General features: G+C 42.7%; 1 protein-coding gene across 11 annotated transcripts in view; it reads right to left on the reverse strand.

The window, feature by feature from the left end:
• The window catches only part of clip1a (CAP-GLY domain containing linker protein 1a), a 267,258-nt gene that overhangs the window by 43,737 nt on the left and 203,269 nt on the right, over positions 1 to 20,252 (reverse strand). For 10 of the 11 annotated variants that reach the window (XM_038789942.1, XM_038789934.1, XM_038789958.1 and 7 more), the window contains one exon: positions 7,170 to 7,290. In XM_038789942.1, coding sequence (XP_038645870.1) covers positions 7,170 to 7,290 — 121 coding nt within the window. Of the gene's footprint in view, positions 1 to 7,169; positions 7,291 to 18,359; positions 18,377 to 20,252 lie in introns of those variants that run through there. The other variant, XM_038789968.1, reaches the window with a different exon arrangement.

Raw genomic sequence — 20,252 nt, forward strand, 5'->3', positions numbered from 1 at the left:
AGATGGATGGATAAAGAATTGGCTGGGCAACAGGAGACAGAGTAGTGGTGGAAGGGAGTGTCTCAAAATGGAGAAGGGTGACTAGTGGTGTTCAACAGGGATCCGTGCTCAGACCACTGTTGTTTGTGATCTACATAAATAACCTGGAGGAAGGTATAGGTGGTCTGATTACCAAGTTTGCAGATGATACTAAGATTGGTGGAGTTGCAGATAGCGAGGAGGACTGTCAGAGAATACAACAAAATATAGACAGATTGGAGAGTTGGGCAGAGAAATGGCAGATGGAGTTCAATCCAGGCAAATGCGAGGTGATGCATTTTGGAAGTTCAAATTCAAGAGCGGACTATATGGTCAATGGAGGGTCTTGGGGAAAATTGATGTAGAGAGAGATCTGGGAGTTCAGGTCCATTGTACCCTGAAGGTGGCAACGCAGGTGGATAGAGTGGTCAAGAAGGCATACAGCATGCTTGCCTTCATCGGATGGGGTATTGAGTACAAGAGTTGGCAGGTCATGTTACAGTTGTATAGGACTTTGGTTCGGCCACATTTGGAATACTGCGTGCAGTTCTGGTCACCACATTACCAGAAGGATGTGGATGCTTCGGAGAGGGTGCAGAGGAGGTTCACCAGGATGTTGCCTGGTATGGAGGGTGCTAGCTATGAAGGAAGGTTGAGTAGATTAGGATTGTTTTCGTTGGAAAGACGGAGGTTGAGGGGGGGACCTGATTGAGGTCTACAAAATTATGAGGGGTATGGACAGGGTGGATAGCAACAAGCTTTTTCCAAGAGTGGCGGTGTCAATTACAAGGGGTCATGATTTCAAGGTGAGAGGGGGAAAGTTTAAGGGAGATGTGCGTGGAAAGTTTTTTACGCAGAGGGTGGTGGGTGCCTGGAACGCTTTACCAGCGGAGGTGGTAGAGGCGGGTACGATAACATCATTTAAGATGCATCTGGACAGGTATATGAACGGGCGGGAACAGAGGGAAGTAGACCTTGGAAAATAGGAGACAGGTTTAGATAAAGGATCTGGATCGGCGCAGGCTGGGAGGGCCGAAGGGCATGTTCCTGTGCTGTAATTTTCTTTGTTCTTTATTACATCCCCAGCCACATTTTCCAGTGGTCCAATGTCTATTTTTGCCTCTTATTTTTTATATGTTGAAAAAAAACTCTTCCCATCGTCCTTTATATTACGAGCTAGCTTGCACTCATACTTCATCTTCTCCCCCCTTATTGCATTTTTAGTGGTCCTCTGCTTGCTTTTAAAGAGCTTCCCAAACCTCTGGCTTCCCACTAATCCTTGCCACTTTGTATGCTTTTTCTTCAGCCTTTATGCTGTCCTTGACTTCCCTCGTCAGCCATGGGTGCCTTGTCCTGCCCTTAGCATGCTTCCTCCTCCTTGGTATGAATTTCTGTTGTGCCTCCCGAATAACCCCCAAAACCCTTGCCATTGCTGTTCCACGGTTTAGGCTCATTTTTCAATCAACTCTGGCCAGCTCCTCCCTCATGCCTTTGTAGTTACCCTTATTTAATTGTAATACCATTACATCTGATTGCAGCTTCTCCCTCTCAAACTGCTATCATATTGTGGTCACTGCTCCCCACGGATTCCTTCACCTTAAGTTCCCTAATCAAGTCTGCCTCATTACAAATCATCAAATCCAGAATTCTCTGTTCCCTAGTAGGCCCTGTCACAAGCTGCTCCAAAAAAACATCCAGAAATTCCTTCTCTTGGGATCCACTACCAACCTGATTTTCCAAGTCCACCTGCATATTGAAGTCCCCCATGATTATTGTAATATTGCCTTTTTTACATGCCTATTCTATCTCCTGATTTCACCAGACTCCTAAATGACCCTCTTATGGACTTACTTCATTAACACTACACCCTGTATGTTTCATCCGATGCCAGTGCTTATGTAGTTACATTGTATATCTTATGTTGCCCTATTATGTATTTTCTTTTATTCCCTTTTCTTCCCAAATACTTTTCATTGTACCTCAGTACACGTGGCAATAAACAAATCCAATCCAATCCAATCCAATCTTCTGCCCCCCCTTCTGACTACTGCTCGGGGGCCTGTACATAACTCCCATCAGGGTCTTTTTACCTTTGCGATTCTTCAACTCACAGAGATTCTATGCCTTCTGATTCTATATCGCTCCTTGCTATCGATTTAACTTCATTCCTTACTAACAATGCAACCCCGCCCTCTTTGCCCATCTGCCTGTCCTTTCGATAGGTCACATATCCTTGGACATTTAGATCCCAGCCCTGATCCCCTTGCAGTCACGTCTCTGTGAAGTCCACAATATCGTACCGGCCAATTTCAATGTGCATAGCAAGCTCATTTATCTGGTTCGGTATACTGCGCGCATTTATGAAATGAAAATCGCTTATTGTCACGAGTAGGCTTCAATGAAGTTACTGTGAAAAGCCCCTAGTCGCCACATTCCGGCGCCTGTCCGGGGAGGCTGGTATGGGAATTGAACCGTGCTTCTGGCCTGCTTGATCTGCTTTAAAAGCCAGCGATTTAGTCCAGTGAGCTAAACCAGCCCCTAGGTAAAGCACCCTCAATCTTGCATTGACCACCTCCCTTTTCACACTTGTCACTTTTTAAAAACTCTGTCGCAGGGTTATTTTGGGTCTCTATTTCCCTTTCAGTTCTTACACCTTCGAAGCTCACATTCTGGTTCCCCCCCCCCCCCCCCCCCCCCCACCCCACCCCCACCATACTGGTTTAAATCCTCCCGAGTGAATTTAGCAAACCTCCCAGCCAGGATATCAGTGCCCCTCCAGTTTTGATGTAACCTATCCTTCTTCTAACCTGCCCCGGAAGATGGTCCGGAAATCTGAAACCCTCCCTCCTACACCCACCAGTTTAGTCATGTGTTTAGCTGCACTATCCTCCTAGTTCTAGCCTCACTTAAACATGGCACAGGGAGTAATCCTGAGATTCCAAAGTCCAAAGATTCCAGAGTCCAAAGATGTGCAGGTTAGGTGGATTGGCTGTGCTAAATTGTCCCTTAGTGTCTAAAAAGGTTAGGTGGGGTTACTGGGTTAAGGGAATAGTGATTGTACGAGTTTGAGTAGGGTGCTCGTTCCAATGGCCGGTGCGGACTTGATGGGCCGAATGGCCTCCTTCTGCACTGTAAATTCTACGATTCTATGATACAGCCCTAAAGGTCCTGCTTTTTAGCTTACTACCTAACTCCCTGAACTCTCCTGCAGGACCTCATCACTCTTCCTGCCTATGTCGTTATTACCTATATGTACTACGACCTCTGGCTGTTCACCTCCCCCTTCAGGATGTCCTATGTTCGTTCAGAACCTCCTTGACCCTGGCACCAGGGAGGCAACATACCATCCTGGGGTCCACGTCCACAGAAGCGCCCATCTGTGCCCCTTACTATAGAGTCCCCCATAACTATCGCTCTCCTGCACTTTGCCCACCCCCGCTGAGCAACAGTGCCAGTTGTGGTGCCACTGTTCTGGCTGCTGTTGTTTTCCCTGGATAGGTTATCGCCCTCAACAGTATCCAAAACAGTATACCTGTTAGAAAGGGGGACAGCCACAGAGGATTCCTGCTCTGACTGCCTGCCTTTTCTAGCGGTCACCCATCTGTCTGCCTGTACCTTGGGTGCGACCACATCTCTATAACTGCTATCTATGACGCTTTCTGCATGCTCCTAAGTGCATCCAACTGCTGCTCCAACCGAACCACGCGATCGTCGGGGGCTGCCATTGGTTACACTTGCTGAAGATATAGTCGATCTCAGGTGACAGTGAATCATCATCCTATTAAGTTAGTTTCTGTAGGATCTTTCTCCTCAAGGGAAAAAAATACCCAACAAGGTGAAATACTATGTATTGCTAAATTTCTGTTTTCACAAATGAATTAACTTTTAAAATAAATTTAAAAATAGAAGAGAAACATGCTATCTCTTTCTAATTAGCTGCCTCTCTCACACATTGATCCTTCTGCTAGCTGACATATCGACTCTCCAACTCCCCTGCTTGCCACCTTTTGTTCCTGAAACCTTGCTGTGAGCAGGGACCTGAGAGATGAGCTTCATGAGGCAGGATGTGGAGATGCCGGCGTTGGACTGGGGTGAGCGCAGTAAGAAGTCTTACAACACCAGGTTAAAGGTTTGAAACAAACCTGTTGGACTTTAACCTGGTGTTGTAAGACTTCTTACTATCTTCAAGGGGCAGGAAGAACACCTTCAAGCAAGAGCAGCTTTGAGCTGCAATGTTGCAAAGGTAAACCACGAAAAGGAGGGCTGCGTCGGGGAGTGATGGGGCTGGGATATTTGGACTGTGGTCAGAATTGGGCGGTTGGCTCAACGACCAGGAGTGAGAGAGATTGCCAAATCATTGCTCACTCACGTAACCTACCTATACCTGTTAGCATACTTGATGCATGCTCCTCACAACCTGCTGTCCTAACTTTGCATCGCCAATAAATCTGGTGACAATACAAGAGTGGCGGTTTGCTCTGCTGCCTCTCAGCGCTAGGGACCTGGGTTCAATTCTGACCTCGGGTGACAGTCTGTGTGGAGTTTGTACATTCTCCCCCGTCCATATGGGTTTCTTCCGGGTGCTCTGGTTTCCTCCCACAGTCCAAAGATGTGCAGGTTAGGTGGATTGGTCATGCTAAATTGCCTCTTAGTATCCATAAGGTTAGGCAGGGTGCTCCTTCAGAGGGTCTGTGCAGGTTCAATGGGCCGAATGGCCTCCTCCTGCACTGTAGGGATTCCAAGACTGCACATTCATCGAGAAGAATATTCAGACAATATATTTTCACAAGAGTTCCCATCTGAATTGATCACTCTACATAATTAAAATCTACTTTGTATCAAACTTTGGCCTTCCTGTGTTTTGAAGTTTAGTTTTGGTTCTGATTTAAACAAATGAACTTAAACACATCTCGTGCACCTGCACCTTGGCCAAGAGATTCCACACATTTTAAGATAGAAAAGCTGCATATTTCCTACAACAGCAAGAATTCAGAAGTACCTGCATTGGCTGAAAAGTACTTGATGATATCCTGAAGACGTGAAAGGGGCTATGTAAATGTCTGCCTTTACTTTATATAATTAACCTGACTTTACAAGGTAGCTTGTCAGACTTAAAATTGCCGTGGCTTCTCGTCAATTGAAATGCCATTGACCCTGAAGGTTGATTTTTGTTTGACAGTCAGGAAAATGCAAATTTGTTACTTGAAACAACTACTGTAAAAAATGTAAATCAATCAATGTTATTAATAAAGCAAGTGCATAATAAAGTTAAATGAAGTTTTAAGTAGTTATAATACATTGTTTAAAAACAGACTCATAATTTACCAATGTTAATCCTACTACAAGTGAAAGGGAATGAAAGTCTCAGCTGGAACTAGAAAGAATCAATCAGGTTCGGGACACAAGGTGCCACAATGGATCCTTTCATCTCTCGGAATCTTGTCACCTTGTCCAAGGATACCAAGTCTTCTTTCTTCACTTATTTTTAAAAAATAAATTTGGAGTACCTAATTCTTATTTTTTTTCCAATTAAGGGGCAATTTAGCATGGCCAATTCACCTGCTCTGCACATCTCTTTGGGTTGTGGGGATGAGATCCACGCAGACATAGGGAGCAGACAGTGACCCGGTGCTGGGATTGAACCCAGGTCCTCGGCGCCGTGAGGCAGCAGTGCTAACTACAGAACCACCTTGCTGCCCGTCTTTCTTCACTTGTTACTTTTGGATAGCTTTAATCCAAGTTCATTGCAACCATAGGTGAATTTGCACAAAGATTAAAGACTAAATAATTAGACTGATTGGCAGCCTCAATAGCCAGGCTATAAAATGAGTAGGATACAAAATTTAATAAAAATCAAAATATTCTTGCTTGTGAAATGGGGGCTGAGGGCTGGCAAATAATGATATTATCAAATGTAAATTTAAGAAATACACTGTCTAATTTATAAAATTGTAACTTTAAAAAAAATCACCACAAACAAGCCCGTCTCTGCACCAAGATTGTTAACCCAGCATTTTTGATGCTCGATAATGAAACATGATTTTTGCTGGTTCACCCAGATTTACTGGTTTGTTGCTGGCAATGGCCTGCCTAATTCTAAATAATAAACTACAGTGTATTATTTAAATGTCTAAAATCAGTAGCATTGCAAAGCTTAAGGCATTGTTTGGGATGCAGGGTCTTTCGGACACAAGGTAAAGGCCACTCTTGGGTCATGGCTACAAACTAGGTTAACTCCATCTTAAATAAGCATCTGATCTAACAGTTATAAATTAATTTTGTCCAAGAAAAATATGTGCAATAAACTAGTCCATAAAATATTTAGGAAAATTGTTAAAACCGTAACGACCTGATAAGTTTGGATTACCATAAAAAGACCTTGTGCTTTATTTCCCTAATACCCAAGGCAATGATAACTCACTTAGTTGAGGATCTGGAAGTTTTTTTTTGCATAATGGAATCTTTGGTATTTTTAAATGAAATTAATTTAAGTTTTGCAAATCAACACTAATGAATTATTTTCATCCTGTAAAACTTTTGTTGGTGAATTTTGAAATTGCAAGTTAGTGTTTGCAGAGTATTGCTTCCCATTGCCAATCATAGCTCTGTAGGTTGATGTGAACAAACATGAAAACCAGAGAAAATTCAACCTGACAACTTATAAAAAATTAGGAATATCACAAGCAGATTTAAGTCATCAATGGAAATACTATTATCACAAAGTTTGATGGTAAACAGATGCCTAACATACAGCAAAACAAAAGCAGAATTAAATAATGTAAATAGAGATTTTTGAATGCATGTTGCTAGGGGTATGGTGCTGAGCAGATTGTGATTATAGATATCCCAAATCAAAATGACCAAAAGACAAAAAATGCCAAAGACTTTTGACGAGCTCAGCCATGTAACTAACTTGGCCATTACATCATTAACAAAAACATGCCACTGGAGTACATATTAAATGTGGTTTGCAGAATAAAATGGCTGAATAGAAAATAATATTGGATAAATGAATTAAAGTTTTAGAAAAATGTTAGATTATTCAAATTATGAATTTATGCATTAGTGTTGTTCAGTTTGAAATTCTATAAGTGCCAGTATTGAATTAGTTATGGTGTGGAAAGGTCCAAACACCTTTTCTCAGCACATACCTTCTGATGACTGGTGACTTCGTCCTTGCTTCTGCCCAGCTCGCTTGCAAGTTTGCCGTTTTCCTCATTTAGTGCTGCCAGCTGCTGGGACTTCTGGGCTGCTGCCAGCTTCAGCTCCTCTCTGCAAAGGCAAAGTGAGTGCACAGTTACTATAGTAACCACTGATGAGAGTCAAGTGAAGCAGTGGGAGAGAATCAGCATCATATCTTTAAAATGTTTCTAGGTCACGAATGCTAATCTGATGTGAAATGTGCAATATAAGTTTTATGGTTACAAATATAAACCTTGCACTTCAAAAATACTCCACAGGCTTCAGAGCTGCAAAACCTCTGCCCAGGGACCTATCACGAGGTCTTAAACAATAGCAGGAGAAATATTTTTAGAATTATTTAGTAAGCTTTCCCACGTTCATTGCTACTAACAAACAGATCAATCTATTACACGGCTGCAGCTAAAACCATAGCTTAATTGGCATCAATTTAATTGACTGTTCACAGTAGCAAAATGTACACATTTATTATGCTCCACATTTTTATTATGCTCCACATTTACATTACAATAATGAATCTCATTGAAAGGCAACATTGCTAAACTCAGTTGCTTTCCCTTTTAATGACCTAATGTACAAAATCTATATTTAAAATGGGCTACTTAGGTGACCTAAACCATTGAAAAAAAATCTCAATGAAGCAAGTAGATTTTATACTGAATCACTATAACTCAGGGATAATGTGCACTGACCCAAAGTTCCTCACATGGCAAATTCTTGATGGCAGACAGAACTACATGAAAAGGTAGGAGGAGTGAAGAAAATGATTCTTGTAGGGGATAGGTGGAAATGAGGGGGAAATGGAACAATAAGAGGACAAGTCAGCTCAGGTCACGCATCACGTGGCTGAGGACAGCACTAGCAGAAAACCTGGAAATATTCAGCAATCGTTATTGGTACAAGCTGAAGAGCAATACATGAACATAACACAGCAGGGGGCGTGTCAAATTTCCTATGTTGAGGCAGTGAACAAGATGCAAAATCATTAAAAGGAAAAAACTCAATCTGAAATTGGAAATAAAAATAGCCAACAGGTCTATCGGTACCTGTAACGAAAAACAAAACGTGCATCAGGTACGTGATGTAGGGAAGAGAATCACAGTGAGGTTGTTAATGTAAATATCCTGCAATTTGCTCAACATAAATCTAGTATGATATAAAAGGATCAGTGAAATAGAGCAGAGATATTAAAACACAAAAGAAACAAAAAGCATTTGGGGACGGCGCGGTAGCACAAATGTTAGCACATTTGCTTCACAGCTCCAGGGTCCCAGGTTCGATTCCCGGCTTGGGTCACTGTCTGTGCGGAGTCTGCTCGTTCTCCCAGTGTCTGCCGGGGTTTCCTCCGGGTGCGCCGGTTTCCTCCCACAGTCCAATGATGTGCAGGTTAGGTGGATTGGCTATGCTAAACTGCCCTTAATGTTCACAAAAAAGGTTAAGTGGGGTTACTGGGTTACGGGGATAGGGTGGAGGCATGGGTTTGGGTGGGGTGCTCTTTCCAAGGGACAACACAGATTCGATGGGCCGAATGGCCCCCTTCTGCACTGTGACTATGATTGGAGACAAATAGCAGAATCTATTTGCATGAATAAAAAACGGAAAAGAAAAAAAAACAAGCTGCATATGCAAATCTGAAATTAAAACACAAAGTTCATGCAGATCACTTCCATGACCTTAAATCCAAATTCCTGCCAAAAACCTTTGTGACTAGGAGTCTCCAACTCAAATCTCAGTTGAAGAAATTTTAAATGCTTTAGTGGGGAAAGTTGAGTCAAAGGACGTAAAACAGAACTCGGAGAAACAAGGAGAAAAAAATGTTGTCCTTCAACAAGGAGAGTGGTGTAAAGAGGTAGAGTCAAGGTAATTAGTTAATAGGTGTCTGTGGGAAGCTCAATCGGTGGAAAGTCCAAGAAGGGCTTGAAAGCGATGAAATGGATGTGAAGGACAAGAGGTGGGTGAAAATCAGAACAAATCGTAAACAAAATATGCGGTTGCATTTTAAACATAACGGAATTAAAAGAATTACAATTAACAAGAAATTAGAAAGATATTAGTTTTGAAAGAATGGAAACATTTAATAGTTTAATTACTAAACTGAAATTATTTGCATTTTTGGTCTCTTCAATTTAATATTTTGCAATGGCAGAACAATACAGCTTAGGATGCAATAGTGTGGGAACTGGCATTTTATGAAATCTTGCAGATTTATGCAATCATTTGCACTTTGTATCTTCATGATTCTCCAAAAAGGGGAGCTCCAGATTGCGTGTGGCTTGTCAAGAGGAGGCATCATGTGTATGTGTATGTGATGTGCCATGAGGGGAAAAAGGATAAAAAAAATCAAACAGGCCAGTCTGCCCTGAATGCCTGACTACACCTCTGAGCGAAGTAGACGGCAGCATGAACGCATGCCTGGGAATTTCCCGAGGAAGTGTGTGGGGCATCCGTACAGGACAGCAATAACTTAAAAAATATCATGCATGTTTTTTTATGGGGGCAGACAGGGGGAGAACACACATCCCTTGTTGAAAAGTCGGTCAGCACCTCATTGACTTTAAATACAGTTGCACTACAGTATGTTTGGGGGGGGCAAGAGTGGGACTTCTGCTCCTCAGAGACAGGAAGTGCTGCCCTCAAGGGGCAGCACGGTAGCATGGTGGTTAGCACAATTGCTTCACAGCACCAGGGTCCCAGGTTCGATTCCCGGCTTGGGTCACTGTCTGTGTGGAGTCTGCACGTTCTCCCAGTGTGTGCGTGGGTTTCCTCCGGGTGCTCCGGTTTCCTCCCACAGTCCAAAGATATGCAGGTTAGCTGGATTGGCCATGCCAAAATTGCCCTTAGTGTTGGGTGGAGTTACTAGGTTATGGGGATAGGGTGGAGGTGTGGGCTTGGATAGGGTGCTCTTTCAAAGAGCTGGTGCAGACTCGATAGGCCGAATGGCCTCCTTCTGCACTGTAAATTCTATGAAAGAACAGTGGATGTCTCCCATGTTTAAGGTAAATTTGCGTATTTTAGTTGGGCACATTTTCATGATCCCAGTAGGGGGGTGGGGTTTGAGAGGCCAGGAGGGGGCACGAAGTGTGTGTGTGGGTGGTGGTTGGGGGGGGGTCACGATCTTTGGGTTGCCCCTGATTGGTACACAAGACTCTCCAAAGGAGGTTAACCCCATATTCCTGTTGACTTTCAACCAGTGCAATGAATCTGCCAGGCTGGTTGCTTTCTTCTGCGTTACCCAGCTATATATTATTGCGGCAAAAGTGAAATGCGATTCTGAAGCACCCATTAATTTGCCATTTAGGAGCTTCAATAGGAGGTGCCCCTACCCACCGTACCGGAAAAATGAAAGTTGCCATAATCCCCAAGGCTTGCTCTCGCCTTTTTGAGAGAGAGCCGTCTGATAATTGGATCGGATTTGTTTTGTCATGTGTACCAAGGTACAGTGAAAAGTATTGTTCTGCGTACAGTCCAGACAGATCATTCCATACATGCAAAAAATATAGTGTAAATACATAGACACAGACATCGAGTGAAGCACTACTCAGTAGAGAAGGCGTTTGAAGAGATCAGATCAGTCCATACAAAGGGTCATTCAGGAATCTGGTAACAGCGGGGAAGAAGCTGCTTTTGAATCTCCTAGTGTGCGTTCTCAGACTATTGTATCTCTTGCCCAATGTAAGAAATTGGAAGAGTGAATACCCCGGGTGGGAAGGGTCTTTGACTATGCTGTCTGCTTTCCCAAGGCAGCAGGAGGTGTAGATAGAGTCAATGATTTAACCTGATGGTCACCTCAGGCAAGGGGCAAGGTTGTGAAAGGGGGGGGGGGGGGGTGTCTTCATGTAGAACTTTAGCTAGCACGGGAAATGAATCGCCGCTGTTGGGGTCGCTCCACATCCCGAACCAGCCGTCGATTCACCCCAATAATTTGATACATGGGAAACACAAGAGGAGGATACTTAGGATGCATTGGTCGGTATGAATCATTAGGTTTCAAGATTTAATTAAGTTTTTAAAAGCGCAAAATTATTCCACAAAACTCCAATTTGTATTCAACTTGCACTTATCATCTTGCAAGTGCAGAGAAAGGTTCCACAGCATTTCATGAAGCTATGAGAAAACCATTTACACTGAGCCAAATGATGAGGCATGAGGGGAGATGACGTGGGTCTTTTAAAAAAAATTAGCTTAAACGACAAAGGAGAAGTTTGTAGGGTTTTCAACCCGGGTTGGTGATATTGCTGAAACCTGATGATTCAGTGGTGTAAATCTCAATTCACAACAATCCTGCCAATGAAGCTGCCCATGGCAGTCTACTGCAGGACTGGGACAGCATAAAAGGATTGGACTGACAAGTCACAGTGCTGGATATTGACCAATTTGAACTAGACCAACTTCAGCCCTCTCTCTCCCCATGACTTCAAATTGTACCACTACAGCAGAGTTTCCATCATCAACGTCTGAAACTCTAACACCATCGTCTGTGCTATACCAAAGTGCACTGCTTCAAAGAAATGACTTACTGGCTCAGGGCAACAAGAAATGGGCACTAAATGCAATACTGTCAACACTGAAAAGGTTGAAAACAATCAAAAAATAACTGGTTTGTTTTGCAGTAGCTGGTTTCTTGTGGTTTTACTCATGGAGCACTTGGACAATTCTAAAAAGAATGGAAACAATAACACTATATATGCTTAAAAATAAAGAGTTTGTTTAAATGCCGAATGATCAGGGAATAATGAGTAACGGCTACAGTGGTCACCTTTTATTAGGAATCAATATATAACAGATGAGATTTTTCAGTCACGTAATTTTAACCAACTAGTTTTCTCTCTTAAAAAAAAAAGGTTTTCATGGGAACAAAAATAAATTGCCCGTCCCTAATTGCCCTCGGAAAAGTGCTGTTAAGCCGCCTTTGCGGACTGCTGTGGTCCATGTGGCGCAGATATCCATAGTGCTGTTAGGAAGGGAGTTCTGGAGTCACGAGGTGAGTTACCAGCCACAAAATTTCCAGGCTGCTCCTGTACCACAGTATTAGATGGTTGATTCAATTCAGATTCTGGTCAATGGTATCCCCTGGGATGCTGATAGTGGGGGATTCAGCAATGGTAAGGCTATTGAATATCAATAACAAATCCTCCTCAAAAAACACTGCGGAAATGTATGAAATCAAGTTAATAAATTCCAAAAGATTGGTAGCAAATAATTATTAGGTCCCAAAGTTCAAAATGTTGGGCTTAATACATAAAAATTCAGTTTTTCGGTAGTTGAAATGGGAAAGCAAAATGAAATGGAAAAGTATGAAGAAATGAGATAGTACAAAACATTTGAGGTATATAGCTTACACAAACCTTTTTCCCTGTTGGTAATCTAGATTATAAAAGTCAACATAGCACCATGTTTTTTAAAAAAAATCTATCTCATATAAGTAAACCTTGCTTAAAGCCACATCTCGATTATGTAGGGCGCGATGTAACCAAACCGTTTCAAAGTGTGGTAGGGGGCAGGAACTGCTGTAAGCTACCCGATGGTGGTCGTACACGAGCTGGATGTTCCGAGAGTGGAACCTCTTCCTGTTGATGTAGGGCACTCCAAGACAGCCCGATGAGTGCAAGGTAACGTGCGTCCTACCTATTAATGAAGTTGTATGGGGTTCAGGGTGTACTAGCTAGATGGATAAAGAACTGGCTGGGCAACAGGAGACAGAGTAGTGGTGGAAGAGAGTGTCTTAAATTGGAGAAATGTGACTAGTGGTGTTCCACACGGATCTGTGCTCGGTCCACTGTTGTTTGTGATATACATAAATGATCTGGAGGAAGGTATAGGTGGTCTGATTAGCAAGTTTGCAGATGATACTAAGATTGGTGGAGTTGCAGATAGCGAGGCAGATTGTCAGAGAATACAGCAAAATATAGATAGATTGGAGAGTTGGCCAGAGAAATGGCAGATGGAGTTCAATCCAGGCAAATGCAAGATGATGCATTTTGGAAGATCTAATTCAAGAGGACTATAAGGTCAATGGAAGAGTCCTGGGGAAAATTGATATACAGAGAGATCTGGGAGTTCAGGTCCATTGTACCCTGAAGGTGGCAACGCAGGTTGATAGAGTGGTCAAGAAGGCATACAGCATGCTTGCCTTCATCGGATGGGGTATTGAGTACAAGAGTTGGCAGGTCATGTTACAGTTGTATATGACTTTGGTTCGGCCACATTTGGAATACTGCGTGCAGTTCTGGTCACCACATTACCAGCAGGATGTGGATGCTTTAGCGAGGGTGTAGAGTAGGTTCACCAGGATGTTGCCTGGTATGGAGGGTGCTAGCTATGAAGAAAGGTTGAGTAGATTAGGATTGTTTGCGTTGGAAAGACGAAGGTTGAGGGTGGAACCTGATTGAGGTCTACAAAATTATGAGGGGGTGGATAGCAACAAGCTTTTTCCAAGAGTGGCGGTGTCAATTACAAGGGGTCATGATTTCAAGGTGAGAGGGGGGAAAGTTTAAGGGAGATGTGCGTGGGAAGTTTTTTTACGCAGAGGGTGGTGGGTGCCTGGAACGCTTTGCCAGCGGAGGTGGTAGAGGTGGGCACGATAGCATCATTTAAGATGCATCTAGACAGATATATGAACGGGCGGCGAACAGTGGGAAGTAGGTCCTTGGAAAATAGGCGACAGGTTTAGATAGGGGCTGGTTTAGCTCACTGGGCTAAATCGCTGGCTTTTAAAGCAGACCAAACAGGCCAGCCGCACGGTTCGATTCCCGTACCAGCCTCCCCGGACAGGCGCCGGAATGTGGCGACATGGGGCTTTTCACAGTAACTTCATTGAAGCCTACTTGTGACAATAAGCGATTTTCATTTCATTTCATTTTCAGATAAAGGATCTGGATCGGCACGGGCTGAGAGGGCCGAAGGGCTGTTCCTGTGCTGTAATTTTCTCTGTTCTTTGCATTACCCCCTGGACCTGGGGCATCCCAGTGATGGCAGAGAATCCTGTTGCCTGGGCGTGTTGTTGGGCCTAGTCTCCGTCAAAGTTTATATAGTTTTCTGCCTGGGCAAACAGGGCATTGGTGACTTAACGGATGCACTTGCGGACTGTAGCTTGTGAGATGCCACAGAAGTCACTGATCGAGCCTTAGAATGATCCAGAGATGTAAAAGTTCAGGGCTGCATTGAACTTGATGGCCACCGGGAGCGGGTACCCTCCTCCTCCATGTGGTGCCAGATCCGCAAGAACAAGGCACAAGTGCTGCACCGACCCTTTGTTGACATGGAGCCTCCTGCAGCACAAGGTGTCCATCATCAGTTCGAAAGACCAGCGAAGTCTGTTCACCGTGGCCCATCACTGGTCTCCTCTTCTGGGCCCTGCATATGGGCCAATGCCTCGTGCCTCTGTCGACATTACTGCTGCCGCCTTCTCCACCGTCTGGCCCCTCAGTCTGCCAGCAGCACTAGGGAAAGTTCCGCGGGCTCCAAGATATCGTCAATCCCATGCAATATCTGTAAGGTATTGGGGAGGGTGCGAGGCTGACAACCAGTGGTGTATTCCACCCCAAGTCCCTCCACCATGCCCCTCATTGTTTGTACCACACTGCCCCATCCCATCCGACATGCCCTGCCCAAACACCCCCAGCCATTGGTCACCGGACCTGTACCCCGGGACACCCACACATAACGTTACCCTGGACCGAGCCCTGGTCCACATCTCAGTACACACGCCCATCCTCTGGTCACGGAAATGTCTTTGGTGATGGGGCACACCCCCTGGGTGTTCTGATGTTAGCCATTGCCTCCCGCAATGTACAGGTAGTGTCCAGACATCAGGGTCTGATTGGGATACACGGTAATAACACCAAAATGCTACATATCACGCCTACCCGTGGGAATCCACGGGATTTATGAAATGCCTACTTAAACTACAATTGCCAATTCCAAATGAGCAATAGCTTCAGCCATGCAGCCAGAGGCACCCACAGTCAGTGGGAGTTATGGGTGCTCGGTGGGGCAGGCAGGCTGGGGTTGCGCCCGGAACAGGACCACATGGTGCAAGGGTTGGGATAGTGGACCCGCAGGCATTGAGACATCCATTTCCCCCTCCCTACACCGAAGCCTGGTGATTATTGGTTTCTCGCCATGCTACAGCGGGATCCCAATTTCGGCAACGGGAGCAGGCCGGTTAGATCTCAAACAGGCATCGAGCACGGTTCTCGTTTTTGGCCTCTCCTGTGATTTAACATTGCGCTCTCGCTTAAGCGCAACGCGGTCATTACATCATGCCCATAGTTAATGAACAGGAGTAATTAAAATTAGTTTCAAAGCACTATACATGCATAACTGTGATAACATTATATGCAGTCCAAGGTTTGACAATTGCTATGAAATGCCTTCCGTTTACAATTTTTGGAAAATTGGGAAGAAAGCCTAGTTATAAACAAATGCTGAAATCCTCATTAAAGTCTTGACATCTGCAAACTTTCAATAGATGGCCTACCATCCTCAATAAATTGCAGCTCACTAAAAACTCTTTGCCCATATTCTCTCTTATCACCTGCGTTACTGATTCATGTTAACTCTCCCACCCAAAAATGCTTCCAATTTAAAATTTTCTTCCACGTGCTAAAATGCCTTGATGGCCTCATCCACCTCCCTGATGTTATGTTCCTCTGACTGACTTCCTCCCTACAAACACATTTATTGTACCGATGATAAGATTGCAATCACCAGCCTTGACCCCATGCTTTTAAATTTCCAATTGAAGTCCTTCTAACTCATCTCTCCTTTAAGACCATCCTTAAAATCTCCGTCATTAATATTTTGGACCCCATTAATTATCTCCTTTGATTCATTTACTTCCGAATATATCCCGGTGATTCAATTTGATACACTAAATGCATTCAATAACATATTTATATGGTGCTTTTAACATAATAAAGTGCACCAAGTGGCTTCACAGAAGGTTAAGAACAAAATAGTCAGGTTGTTTCAGGTGTTTTTAAGGGGCATCTTATGGGGGTAAGTGAGGTACAGAGGTGCATCCAGTCAACTCAAGTGATGAAGAAATTAAAAAGCATAAGTGTTCAGGGAGGACAGAATTAGACGAGCGCAGATATCTTGGAGGATTGTGGGGCTGGCTGAGATTACAGAGATTGGGAAAGGTGAGGCTATGGAGGAAATTAAAAATGCAGATGAGAATGTAAAAATCAAGATGCTACTTGAGCCGGAGCCAGCGTAGGTTATCGAGCACAGGGGCAATATGTAAATGGTATTTGATGCGAGTTAAAACACAGAAAGCAAACCTTTGAATGATCTCACGTTTAGAAGGACAGAACGTGGAGATCAACTAGGAATGCTTTAGAATAGTCAAGTCAAGTGGTAATGAAGGCATGAATGGCAGTTTCAGAAGACGAGCTGATGCAGAGGTGAAGTCAGGCAATGTTACTGAAGTGGCAGTAGGTAGTAGTGATGAGGTGAATACAAGATTGGAACCTCAGAGGTCAAATATGACAAAACTTGCGAACAGACTGGTTTAGTCACAGATATTGCCAGAGAGGGGGATGGAGTCAGCAGCTAGGGAATAGAGATCAGAGCAAGGGGCGAATACAATAGCTTCAGTCTTCCGTACATTTAGTCGGAGGAAATTTCTGTTAATTTAGTATTAGATGTTGGATTAACAATGTTAACTTGCAACAACGCAGGAGCTGAGAGGGGTAGTAGTGAGTTAAAGCTGTATATCATTAGAAAGGGGATAAGGATAGATCTAAGGGGACGCCAGAGGTAATGGCACAGGAGCAGTTAGGGAAGTCACTGCAAGCAATACTCTGGAAACAATTAAATAGCTAAAAATGGGGCATGAGAGCTCTCCCAACCAGCTGGACAAAAGTGGAGAGAGGTATTGGAGGAAGATAGTGTGGCCACCGTGTCAAGCACTGTAGGCAGGTTGAGATGACCGAATACTAACAACAATAGGCAAAAACTATACATCAAACATGATCTAGTTAGGTAAAAAAATGCAGAAATCCTAATACAATTACATTTCCCAAATAGATACTCAGGCTTAAAGCAACAAATTTGGTTAATTACCTGTAATATACATGTAATTTTGTTCACAGAACATTATAAACATAGGAATAAATGCTTATATTTAATGTACAGCAACAGGATCTGTGAGAATAAAGTTTAAACAACATTAAGCAGCTGAAACTATTTCAGCCTTCGGCTGATGTTAAAGCCATTCAGCAACTAAACGCAACTGAATCAGAAAACTAAATTGTAAATTTAGAGTATGTTTTAAAAAGTGTGAAAAATGTAGTCTGATGATGTGACCATTTATGAACAGAAATACTACAGTAACATACTATGTATGGTAATGTCATTGGATTTTGTTGCAGAATAGAGTAAAATGAAGTTTGCAATTTGTAACGATTACAAATATTTTGCATTTGTAATAGATTAAGACAATATCTTTTCACATCACAAACTACAACATAATTTTGGGAAAAGCATTCAAATTCATCATTGAGAAACTAGTTGAACTCGGATTTTGTATACATATTAATACAACTTTCATTTCAATTAACTGCCATGAATAAACTCAATGGGGAATGCAAAAACTTCCCTTAAGCACACTACGCATTTCACCGAATAACACTGCTCAATACTTCAAATAGCACATGATGATTACATTGTGGAAGCACCTCAGTGCCTGATAAATTGAGAAATTTTGGTTACAATCTAATGGAATATCTCCAATATACAGTCAGTGGTAGGTTACAATTTATAGATGTATGAACATACATGCACACACATCCTCTTGGCACATCTCTTTGTAAAGACTTCAGACTCAATTTTAACTCTGTGAAGTGAATGGGTATTGAGTGAGTTAAAGTCTTGCCCTTAGTGCCTGATGTTTGAGACTACTTACAAAACTCTATTTTAAAAACTGAAGTGCTACATCAGTGTTCATGGACACAAACGTGCGTGCACGTGCACATGCACATATAGGTGCCAGCATGCTCATTGTTGAAAGAAACTCGAGCGACTCACTGCAAAGTCATCGCCCATGAAGTGTAGTTATAACCTAATGAAGCATGAAGCGTTTTATTTATTCTAATAAGCAGAAATTGTCCACAGATGGCGAGCAGACTGTATCATACCATGCAGCACCCCGCTTCTGCAGCGTGGGGAAGAATTAAAAAGCGTCGTCAGCTACAATAAGTGACATCCAATTCTGATCAAATCTCTGTTTATACTATGCTAAGGTACTTAGCAAATGGTTGTAAAATAATATGTCCTGTACTCAATTTGAATCAAGAAAACCAGTCTTTTATCTAAAACCACAGTATCTTCACCAGTTTTAACAAATAATTCAATACATTTGACTTTGGTTTCATCATTCACGAAAAAAGAATGCGGGATGGAGAGATTGTGCAATATCACTTCATATTTCATTATTGATAATGACTTGATTCACGAATTACACAAGGCGTTTTATAATCATGTATTTTTTCCCCTTTACCTTTTAGTCTGCCCGTGTGTTGTATTGCATTATTCTGTTATTAAAAAAGCATGCAAGTGATTGCACTGACTTACTTAGGGTCACTATTTTTTTTTAATACAAGTTTAGAATACCCAATTATTTTTTCCCAATTAAGGGGCAATTTAGCATGGCCAATCCACCCAACCGCCACATCTTTGGGTTGTAGGGGTGACACCCACGCAGGCACAGGGAGAATGTGCAAACACCACACAGACAGTGACCCGGGACCGGGATCTAACGAGGTCCTCAGCGCTGTAGGCAGCAATGCTAACCACTGCGCCACCATGCCATTCTTCAGGGTCACTTTCTAACCAAACTTATGGATGTGAATGTGGCCGGAGATGATTCTCCTATTTCCTTTCTTTTCTTCTTCCAAGTAAATCAATAACCTAGGCTCTGCTGAATTTAGAACAAGTAATTGACTGAAAACAGTGCGCGGAAAACTAAAAGAAAATCAGTCCCACATGAAAATCCCACCCATCTAATCATAGTGTCACTGTGCTGTTGCCATGTTAATATTTTAATTACACTTATTTTTGCACATCTGGAAAGCCTTTGACCAAAGAGCAACATTATCAATCATAATAATCTTTAGTAGTTTCACAAGTCGGCTTACAGTAACACTGCAGTTACTGTGAAAAAGCCCCTAGTCAGCACACTACGGCACCTGTTCGGGTACACTGAGGGAGAATTCAGAATGTCCGATTCACCTAACAAGAAAATCTTTCGGGACTTTTGTGGGAGGAAACCGGAACACCCGGAGAAAATCCATGCAGACATGGGGAGAACGTGCAGACTCCACACGGACAATGACCTAAGCCGGGAATTGAGCCCAGGGTCCTGGTATTGTGAAGCAATAGCGCTAACCACTGTGCCATCATGAAGCTTTTGAATTAAAGCCTAGCTGTAACACTAGCTGCCTTCAGTGGTGATCTAACAAGACGTTACATACATGACAAGATCATCCTCTAGTCACTAATTAAAACATCTTCAGCTGTGCAAAAGACTAATAATGTACTGAAGACATCAGCACAGTATTTTCTGCCCATCATAATTTCTCCACCAATGTATTATCGGCATTTCAATGAATTAAAATAACTGCCAAAAAATGCATTTCTTTCAGGAAATGAACAACATTTTGTAGGACGTAACTGTGGCAATGGCAGATTACATCATGGAGATCATACAAAACATTTAGGGTTATGTTAGACTATCATTACGGAGAATTGTGGTTCTTCAAGTTAATGGGACATGAAGATATTTTGCACATTCAGAATAAATTATTTGCAACCTCTAATTATTTATAAACAAGTACGTAAAAAGTTGAGATACACTGGATATGAGCAATTGCAACAATGAAATAAGTAGCTAAATTGTCATTCTATTTACATTGTTCAATTGCTTCATCTCTAGATCCATCCAATGCATATTTCAGTTCTTCAAAAATTCAAAGGAAACATTTCTTAAATGATCTTTCAGAGGGCCCCAGGAAAAACACTTTGTGTCTGTC

The sequence above is a fragment of the Scyliorhinus canicula genome, chromosome 1 (genome assembly GCF_902713615.1).
Source record: "Scyliorhinus canicula chromosome 1, sScyCan1.1, whole genome shotgun sequence".
Classification (NCBI taxonomy): Eukaryota; Metazoa; Chordata; class Chondrichthyes; order Carcharhiniformes; family Scyliorhinidae; genus Scyliorhinus; species Scyliorhinus canicula.